The 10,831-nt window shown below is 34.9% G+C and overlaps 1 protein-coding gene across 1 annotated transcript; it reads right to left on the bottom strand.

Annotated features, from left to right (window-relative positions):
• Positions 1-2,271: 2,271 nt before the first annotated feature.
• Positions 2,272-5,887, bottom strand: LOC107832637 (uncharacterized). The gene is made up of 5 exons (XM_016660497.2): positions 5,505-5,887; positions 4,656-4,788; positions 3,402-3,592; positions 2,895-3,068; positions 2,272-2,669 (listed from the first exon to the last, which is right to left on the bottom strand). Exons 1-5 carry the CDS (start codon positions 5,703-5,705, stop codon positions 2,583-2,585), a joined length of 786 nt encoding a protein of 261 aa, XP_016515983.1. The 5' UTR covers positions 5,706-5,887; the 3' UTR covers positions 2,272-2,582.
• Positions 5,888-10,831: the final 4,944 nt, after the last annotated feature.

The following is a 10,831-nucleotide window of genomic DNA, read 5'->3' as shown; positions in this document are numbered from 1 at the left end:
TCAAATAAATAAAATATCTTTTTACCCTATAGCGTGTATAACGTAAATTATTTTTAGACAATAGTGTGTATAAAGTAAATCCCTTTGTTACTGGGTTCGAGTCCTAGGAAATTGAACCCGTTCCATTCTCATTTATATCGTGGCACATTGCTAGAAATGACCTCAGGCAACTGTTTAGAAATTAGCTAGTATGTTCTGAGTTTCAGTTTAATTTTTAGTGTGTCTGAATTTTAGTTCAATTTTTCAGGATAAAAATGTTATGATTTGTCCTGAAATTAGGATTTTTAATTTAAAATTTCATGACAAAATAAGTACTGACTAATCTCTAAATAGTATGGTTATTTGTGCACTTGTCCCGGCACGTTGGATGGTAATTTGAGCCCAAATCAATCAACGCGCCCAATTCGCCCAAGGTTGGGCTGCTCATTGTTGAGTCAGAGCATCTTGATCCAGCTCATCTAATGTTGAGCTGATTTGTCGCTCAAATTGATCCATGAGCAAAGGACAACCCAGTACGCTAAGCGCCCGCTATGTGTTAGGTCCAGGGAAGGGCCGGACCACAAGGGTTAGGTGTACAGCCTAAAATCAATTTAGATTCGAACCATTTAGTTTCGCTGTGTTGTAACAGAGACACGAATGATATACTTAATTATTATTATTATCTAATTAATTATAATAATTATTAAAATAAAATGTAGTAGACTCATAGTGGGCTAATTCATGAATTGAATCAAATGGGGCCTTTTAATTTAACTAATTTGAACTTAATTAAACTAAAGAGTCACGCTCTTTAAACGCCCTATAAGAAAAGAAGAAGAAAGAGGCTTAAGTCATCGCTTCCAATCCGATAAAGATCTTTTTTCTTTTCCACGAAAGTCCGTCCCAACAATGGTTGCAGAGGATATAAATATGAATATGAAAAAAAAAGGTAACCGCCCGGAGAGTCGTTTTTTAGTTTTTAAGTGGAATGTTCATTATCATAATAAGTAGTCGATTAGGAGAACAACTATCTCACTACAGAGTATACTCTTCCTCATCTTTCATTATATACGCAGCCTTACCCTGATCCATGAGCAACTTTGCTTAAATATCTAAAAATAATTCCTTTTTGTTTCATATGGTACATATGACCATAACAAAAGAAAAGAAAGTCTTATTTGGTAATTAAACAATTCATAAAAAACAACATATATTAATTAAAGCCTGGTAAGAGTTGAGCAGATTGGACTATAACCCAAATTTTAGCATATTTTGACCTAGCATATCTCTGCCCAAATAACTTTTGGACGGGTCAATATTGCTCAACATTTTTAACCCGCCCAAAATCAACCCTACCCGCCCATTTGACACCCTCTAAATACGTAAAAATAGCATGGTATAGACAGTTTTAGGACTGGTCATTCAAAAATAGCCAGCGTTTACCAAGTCAATGAAAATAGCCACTATTTTGCTGTAGCAGAGACCGGTCCAGCAAAATATACTGGAGTTCGATGCACCTGTATATGAACTCCAGCATATTATGTTGGACGATATACTTTGCTGGCTCCAGTATAATATACTGGAAACTGGAGCACCAGTGCTCCAAACTCCAGTATATTATACTGGACCGGTATACTTGCTGGAACTCCAGTATATTATACTGGAGTTCTAGTGTCATATTATGCTGGAACTCCATCACATTATGCTGGAGTTCCAGCATACTTATCTTGGAACTCAAGTATAATATGTTGGAGTTCAAGTATACTTATGCTGGAACCCCAGCATAATATACTGGCATATTTTCCGGGTTTTGAACAGTGTTTTCACTCAGATTTATCTTTACATAAAGTAGCTAAATTTCGATTACTTTTGAAACTGAGCTATTTTTGAACAACCAGTTGTAAATCTAACTATTTTTGAATTTCACCCTCTAAATACACCCCATAGATTATTGGGTTAAATGCACCAATTACAAGTGTATTAAGACTATTGTTTAAAAAGTAATCTTGAATGCACATTTTATCAACCTGGAACTGAAAGAGGGAAATTCAAGAGTACCATGAAGAGGTAAAACTTGTACCCTTTTGACAATCTGACTTCAAGCTTTGGATGACTAAAAACTCAGCGCGATCCAAAGCTTGGCAGGTGAAATAGCACTACTACTTTGCACGCACTCAGTGTCACCAAGAATGCAGTCTCTCCAGACGGGGTTAAAACACTTACAGACGTTGTAATATACTTATAATTCATATCATTGCATAAAATCGTACAGAGGACTGATGCTATTCATAATGAATGAAGAGGCTATGAGATGATTGAATTTGCACAAGAAGAAAGTGACTCATTTGGACAGTAAAACAGCTTTGTTACATAATTCGAAGAAACTCCTTTTTAGGCCTTACTACCCGTATGATGCCCCATACATGCTACTGTGTGAGATCATCAACAGCAGCCGGCTCAACTCAACATAACCTTATAACTCGAGAGACTACTATCAGATATAATAGAAATTTATTCAGACATCCTATATCACAGCTAACAAGATGTCAACCGGATTGCTCTCTTTCTAGGTTCCATCTTCTTTGTTTGAAAACATCTCAATATTAGAAGACGTCTGGATGGAAGCGTCCAGGGATAGAGTTGCATTGCTGAGCGTGCTGCAAATGCATTTTCAAAGCATAATTGTTGACCTGCAATGATGACTATGAAATCAGGAAGTCTAAGACTGGAGAAACCTGAATACGTCTATATATGAAGTAGGATGATAGTTACTATGTATTACACTAGGCCATATGCATGCACTGCGAGCAAACTTGCATCAACGGTGCAAATACAGGAGTAAATAAAAGTAAAACACATATCCATGTATAGTGAGTTAAAGCAAGAAAATTAATATATGAAGATCCAGCTTTTACCTCAAGATTTCTCAATTCCTCTTGATATTGAACAATCAACTGCTTCAGATGCTGTACTTCCTCGTTCCTATCATCGTACTCCTTTTGACGTTCATGTTGGATTGCCACTGCACGTTTGAGAATGGCATTGTCTCGAAGAATCATTTCTATTTGCTCCTTCAGCATCATATTTTCCTGGAAGTATAAGGCATGGTGAACATCAGAAATGATAGGCAAAAGTCAATAAACTAGGATGTTGAAAAGGTAAGTTGCAAACATGAGTATCTGCAAGCTCATGAAACAAAGCAAAGAAATCTTAGAATGCATTGGAGAGCCAACAATATGGGCATTCCCAAAACAGTTTTCTAGCATAACTCTTCTGAGCACAATCAGTAAATGCACCAGAAAAGTATGTGAATATCGCCGACGGAGTTTCTAGAAGTGAAATATCATCCCACAATTCTTTGCCAGGAAATTTGTTGTCTGGTAAAATCAACGAACTACAATATACATAAATACAACACCAACCTTCTGAAAATTTTGGGCTGCTTCTGCACTACCTGCACAAATAGATTTCTCTAAGCTCTCCAACACTCTTGTTGAGCGAGTCCTAGCATCATCTATGCTTGTAGCACTCATCATTTCCCTCACAAACAACTCCACCCATTCTGCACCATCAGCCGGAAGATCATTTAGGACAGAAGTAGTGGGCACTGTACCTGCAAATTTTTGCATGCAAATTAGATTCCTTACCCCTGGTCCTCTACAATTTATGAAAATCTGGACTTGGCTAATGAGGTTTTTGATTAATCTACTTCTAGAATATAACAACCATTCAGTTGATCCAATGAAGATTCACTAGAAAAAAGAGAAATGGCATGACATTTGTATATCAACAAGAACCTGTAATTCATCAGAGAGGACTGATGCCAAAGTTTTCAACGTAGAAGGTGCACCTGATATCACCTGAGTTGTGTGCACCTGAATACTAAATAGTTTCATTCCATTCTACACTAATTCCTACAGATCAGATAAATATACGTGGGTCACAAGATTCTAATGAACTGCTAAGTGGACACATGTATGAGTTCCTCCAAAAGAACTAGTCACATGAACATATCTTGAAATTTCTTTGCACCGTCGGATGCTTATCTTATAACATCAGACATATGGCTTTAACTGCGAAGTATCAGCAATACATATAGTTACTTAGTAGGCTTTTCCTTTTTGAACCTCATGCACAAGCCATTACAAAGTTTTTATTTATCCACGGTAAGCAATAAATAGTAACAGTCTAATTTGTATCCTAATTATAACTCCAATTTGTGTTATTTAGTTAATTTTTATACAACTCTTTTTTATGTCAACGAGGTTCTATACCCTAAAATAGCATGCTGGAGAAGTAGGTAACTAAAATGAGTAGCAATTGTGGGAACAGACAGGGCCAGAAAATTCCGGAGAAAATGTCCATTTCAATGACCAGCAAACACCATAGAATCCACTGTCATGTCACTGAGAACTAAACCCTATTTAGGAGTACTTAAGTTGATCCCACAATCTCCCTTTGGCTGATGGAAGGGATGTAGTTGAGCTTTTTCCACACAATTTTGCAACGATATGCAATTAATAATGTAGCTAATACATTCGTGTGCATATGTATTCACTCCAACGTCACAAAATTAGGAATCATTTTGAGATGTATGGAGTAATAAACATGAGGAAAAACTTAGTATTTCCTTAATCAGCAAACTCATGATATCGAAACATAATGTTTATACATACCACCGTCCATCTCTCCATCAGCTTCTGAAGCAGTAACTAAATTTCCTTCTGCATATCTAACATGAAGTCCATGCAGTCTCGTAATGGCGGCATCCAAATCATTGCCACATTCCTCCAAGGCTTTCTCAAGAAGCTGAACAGTAGATAATAAAACACTAAGTACCCAGAAACTTGTCAAACAAAAGCAACAGCAATGTATTTCCACAGAAATACAGAACACATTAAAATTTAGAATCTTTGCACCGTGTAAGTAAGTAATTGATTACAGCATTCGAGATTCTTATAGTAGAAGACCACCCAGGATAAAGACAACCCGGTGCACAGAGCATTGTTCACATGTAGGTAGCCTAGCAAGCATTACATTGAGATTAAAAGTTGAACAGTTTCATACATTTGAATGTACTTTAAAAGTTGTTTAGAATTTAAATAGTATCAAACACTTCAAAATGTCCCAAACTGAAATGAATTTCGTGTAGATAACGTGAGATGATGAAATAACGATACGTTTTTGGTTCATCTCCAAAGTCGTTCATTGACAGGCTTGGACATTTGAGCTTAAAGAGCTGCAAACCAGTCCCCCCCCCCACCCCACCCCCCACCCGGCCCAAAAAGTAACTTAAAATGGTTTATTCTTTACTATCGCAGAGAAATACTTACAATAACCAAATAAAAATAACAAGTCATCTATAATATTCATCCTCCTACATTCGGACCATTTCATAACGATACCAAATAATTTACTTATAATAACCAAAAAAAAAGGGAAGAAAGAAGAATATTAGCACGTTCTACAACATTTCTCCGATTAACGAACATTTACAACAACAAATTTCTAGGAGGGGCGGATACCTGACTGTTCATATCAGGAAACAAAGCTCTCAGCTGATCGATGACAGCCGCCTGCAGAGGCGGCGGCGACGAAGACGATAATCGAATCGGAGAGGTGGAGGAACATCGGAGCTTCTTAGAAATAGGCGGCGATGCTGAAGTCGGCGACGGCGATTGTAAATCTTCGAAGAACGATCTCTTGCCGCAAACAATAGCAGACATTTTACAGTCACACCTTCAAATGTTCAATCAAATAACAATTCAGCTGATTCTGTGGTCGGCGGTTAACGATTTAGCGATAGTTAAGTAGGGTTTTGAAGTTGCATACGACATGAGAATAGATAAGGGGGAGAGGTATCTGAGATTCAAAGCTTCTGTACCCTTTTTCTTGTTTGCTTTGCTTTGTAGGTCCCTTTCTTTATGGTAGGATGTTGATAGGGTAAAGAAGAGGTTAGCAATCACGCGCCAATTGTTGCGCTTCTGAATGTGATCGAATGCATTCATGGGGAAGGTTTTGTTGGAATCTCTTCTGTTTTAAACTTTTTCTATTAGAAAGTGCAGAAATAAAGGAAAGGGGAAACTGTAATTTTAGTCCCTCAGTTATTCTTTTATTTCGATTTTAGTTTCTGCAATATTCATTAAACACTTTTAACCTTCAATTAGATATAAGTTTTAACTAGAGGTGTCAAACGGATCGGGTTGACTCGGGATCGGACCGGCCTAGACCGGTTGAAACCCGGACAGTCCGGACCGGTACTTAGAGGGTCGGGTGGGCTGAGTTACTGGAGTTAGGGGGATTGGTTCGTTCACTTTCATTCATCCAGTTAACCGGACTGGTCAAACCCGGTCAATCAAAATCCATGTAGAACCGATTAATCGGCTCGGATCGGACCGTCCCGGACCAATTTATCGGCTAGATTTCAATTTTTTTTTCTTTTTTTTAAGGTTGATGAACTTTGGTAACCGTTAGTTGCCTTATGGCCGTTGCCCAACGTTATTATCGCACATATAGCCCTTTTGGGCAATTTTTTATTATAAAATAACACATTTGTAATTACTAGTTTTGCCCTTTGAAAAATTATAAATACACTCCCTCCTCTTCTTCATTTCTTCACTCATCTCTCATTTCTCAAACTCATATTCTCAATTCAAGTTAAATCATGCCCCGTACTTCTAGAGTGCGCTCATATGTTTGGGAACACTTTGAGGTGGTAGAAGAAAATGAAGAAGTTCACAAAGTAAAGTGCAATAACTATGGTCTAGTTTTAAATCTTCGTCTAAAGTGGGTGGGCACATGTTGTTTAAGGTGGCATATGAAGAGTTGTCTTGAACGTCCTCCAAAAATTCGTATTTAAGTTGATTTGAGACAATTTGTGTTATTTTAAAATTTAGACGTATTTATGCTTAATGTTTTAGTTTGTTAGATTAATGTGAAGTATTATTATGCAATGAAAATTTAGTTTTACTCTTTTTTCGTTAATTTACTTGTTGTTAAATGCAAACTTCAATTTGTAAGTTTGAAATAAAAAAAGCACTTGCAAATTATAAGTGTAATTTTTTCCATCTTCATTGTATTCTTTATATTTTTACTTTATATTAATATAAATTACAATAGTTATACAAAATACAAAAAAAAAAAAAAAAAACTAACCCTGCCCGGCCCGGCTCCTTGAACCTGTAACCCTTACGGTTCATTTTTTATCCGGATAGACCCGAACTCGTTAAGCCCGATTAAGATTAACCCGTAACCGGCCTGGTTGGGAAACCGGCCGGTTTCACGGCCCACCAGTTTAACACCCTTAATTTTAACCAAGAATTTGAATATTATATAGTCAGATTTGATCAATCTGGTTCTCTTTGACAATTAAGTTCATGTCCCTTTCGCTTTGAGGTACAAATTAATTAAATGTTGTATGGCTGAAGGGAGGAAACTTTGGATTTGATTGTAGTGAGGTCCTTGTCATTTTTTATCTTGATTATTTTCGATTTTGAATTACAATATTCTAGTGACAACATCATCTACTTTGACGGTGGAAAACAGGAGTCGTACAAGAATCATATCAAAGAATGAGAAAATAGATGACAATTCTTAATGTAATGTTTGGTATTACATAATAATCGTATAAAGTTATGTGAAAATTTATGTATTATTAAATAAATTTACGTATACAATTAATATGAAAATTAGAATATTTAAAAACAAGATTACCCGTAAAATAAGTAATTCAAATGAAAATACCCGTAAAATTTATATAACAATCATTTGATTAATTATCACATAATAATTTTTATTATTAATCAATGCATAATAATCTCTAAAGATCACACATTAATGAGTAGTTACGTTTTAATAGTCGCGCCTTTCATGAGAGAGGATAAACATTAGAAAAAGATATGAGATTCCAAAAGTTAGAACCAATTACGAAAAGTTTAAACCATCATACACAATAATTTGTTAGTTAGAAATAGTGGTGCAATAATATTTCACGCACACTGATTTAAATTATGGTACATCAGTGATTCACTTATGGCTTGTTTGGATGGTTGTTACCTATTGTATCGTATTGTATTGTTATTTTAAATACAATGTTTGTTTTGATTGTTACTTAAATTTTATTGTATTGTATCGTTAAATCTGTTGTTACGTAACGATGAAATGTGCCACTTTATGTAACGACCGATTTGGTGTGGTCGCATCGTTATCTTGTCTTTTTCTCTCAATCTCACCCTTCATTATTATTAAATAATTTTATTTTATTATTTACCCTACCTTTTTATATACTATATCATAATCTTTTTTTACAATATTGTAAGTTTATTCATCATATTACTGGTACGTGATATCATGAAACAACGGCAAAACGACACAATCCATCCAAACATTGTATTCATCAAGCGATACAGTACAATACAATACAGTACGATATGATACATTATGAAACGATATGTAACAACCATCCAAACAAGATGTTAGGCTCAACCGCACTTCAATTTCCTTTAGCCTTATGGTTTGGATCTTAATAAAAGATATAGTGAATCTTTTGTAATAAGGTTTTTGTGACCAGAATACACTTTACACGAATGACTTTAGCCAAAGTTTCCCGGAAAATTCTTTAGGAGATGAAATTTGTTGTGTTCTCCCGAAGCAAAATTTTAAAAAGACTTGTTTTTATGTATCAGGGCTTTGATGCAGTGATAATATATGAGAACGTTAGTCACAATTCCAACTTTGCAATAGATGAAAGCTATAGTATTTTGGCCGAAAATTAGAAGAAGCGGACTCATTATTCACCGATCGTAGGTGTTTGGACATGAATTTTAATTTTTTTTAAAAAAAATTTGGAGTTTCACTAAAATTTGAATTGAAGATGAAGTTGTGTTTGGTTATAATTTTTGTAACATATTTGGATGTCTTTTTTTCAAAACCATGAAACATGATTTATATCCCACAACTTGTAAAAAATATCAAAATCACCCCAATTTAATTATCCTACTTGAAATAAACAACCCCTTACCGGATTGGGATGGCAAAGGCAGCCGCACACTTTGTTGAGAAGGCGCGTTTTGAGTTTCTGTGAGTAGTTGTAGGTTAATAACTAATGGAGTCATTTTATAAATTTTAAAAATATGGGGCAAATTTGTAAAACTAAAAACTAGTAAATTGCCATTTTCAAGTGAAATTGAAAAATTGGTACGAGTTTGATAACCAAATATTATTTTAATTTTTTTTTTTTTTGAGAAAAAGGAAAATTTTTGTATGTCCAAACGGGCATCAAAAGAAGGGGAGCCCAAGAGCAATTAGTATGAAGATAATTCAATTTATGGGGTAAAATTCAAAAATAACTAGATTTACAAGTGATAATTCAAAAATAGACACAGTTTCAAAAGTAATCGAAATTTAGCAACTTTTCATGCAAAGATAAATTTGAACGAAAACACTGTTTAAAATCCGAAAAATATTCCAGCATAATATACTGGAGTTTCAGTATAATATACTGGTCCAGCAAATATGTTGGAAGTTCATACACATGTGCTCCAATCTTTAGTATATTATACTGGAACTTTTCGTGTGCTGGAGTTCCAGCATAATATGCTGAAAGTTCATACACATATGCTCCAATCTCCTGTATATTATGCTGGAACTTTCCGTGGGGTGGAGTTCCAGCATAATATGCTATAAGTTCATACACATGTGTACCAATCTCCAGTGGAACTTTCTGTGTTGCAGCAAAATAGTGGCAATTAACTTTGCAAACGCTCACTATTTTTCAATTATCAGTCTGAAAACTGACTAGCCCATATTATTTCACCCACTACGAAGGGGAGCCCAACAACAATTAGTCCACATGCTTGATGCAGAAATGCCCTTCTTTTTCTATACTCCATCCGGTTCACAATAAGTGTCCAATTTGCTTTTAGCACGCCCATTAAGAATATACTAAATTTCATACAAAAATACCTACTATAATTAAACTACCCCTAATTAAACATTTAATGTGAGGAGTAAGAAAACTTTTTATAGGGATATGTACATAAGGGCTATTTTGTAAAAACAAATTGAATTCTTTCTTGATTATGGACACTAATTTTGAATCAAAATAAAAAAAAAAATTGGTCAATTATTATGAATTGGAGAGTGTATTAATTTTTCAATATAATAAAATAAAAGTAATGCAGAAAATGTAAATAAGAAGATATAGAAAGAAGGGAGAAGTGCTTTCTTCTTTCACTTTTGTGTATTTTTCCATTGCAATTACATGGCCTTTTATAGGCATAAAAGGTAAAGATGATGGACATAAAGTAGGAAATTTAATCTTTAAGTTATTCACACCATGGGCATCCAATATAGCATCCAATGTAGTATCCAATATACAAACTATTCATAACACTCCCCCTTGGATGTCCATGTAAGATAATGTGCCTCATTAAAAACTTACAAAAAAAATATTGGGATGTACATAGTTATTTATAATATGCATTGTTTGCTGCCTCATTAAAAACCTTACCAGGAAAACTCAGTGGGACAAAACCTTGGTTAAGGAAAAGAGTGCAGCGTGTAGTTACTCCTCCTGATGAAAAATTACTTAATGTCTCGAAGACGACGCATTCCAATCTTATAAATCAGCTTTTCAAATATTGAGGTTGGTAACGCCTTAGTGAACAGATCAACCAAATTATCACTTGAACGAACTTGTTGTACATCTATTTCACCATTCTTCTGAAGATCATGAGTGAAAAAGAATTTCGATGAAATGTGTTTTGTTCTATCTCCTTTGATATATCCTCCTTTTAATTGAGCTATGCATGTAGCATTGTCTTCATACAATATTGTTGGAATATTCTCTTTC

This window comes from Nicotiana tabacum, chromosome 8 (genome assembly GCF_000715075.1).
Source record: "Nicotiana tabacum cultivar K326 chromosome 8, ASM71507v2, whole genome shotgun sequence".
Taxonomy (NCBI): domain Eukaryota; kingdom Viridiplantae; phylum Streptophyta; class Magnoliopsida; order Solanales; family Solanaceae; genus Nicotiana; species Nicotiana tabacum.
The sequence above is the reverse complement of the archived record's forward strand: the minus strand, read 5'-3'. Positions and strand labels throughout refer to the sequence as shown.

What these genes read in the sequence shown, in the direction of transcription:
- LOC107832637 (XM_016660497.2), bottom strand. Translation starts at nt 5,705, where the DNA reads ATGTCTGCTATTGTTTGCGGCAAGAGATCGTTCTTCGAAGATTTACAA. An exon ending in TGATGGAGAGATGGACGGTG is followed by an intron (nt 3,593 to 4,655) that starts GTATGTATAAAC and finishes AAAAATTTGCAG; the next exon opens with GTACAGTGCCCACTACTTCT. An exon ending in AGGAATTGAGAAATCTTGAG is followed by an intron (nt 2,670 to 2,894) that starts GTAAAAGCTGGA and finishes TCATCATTGCAG; the next exon opens with GTCAACAATTATGCTTTGAA.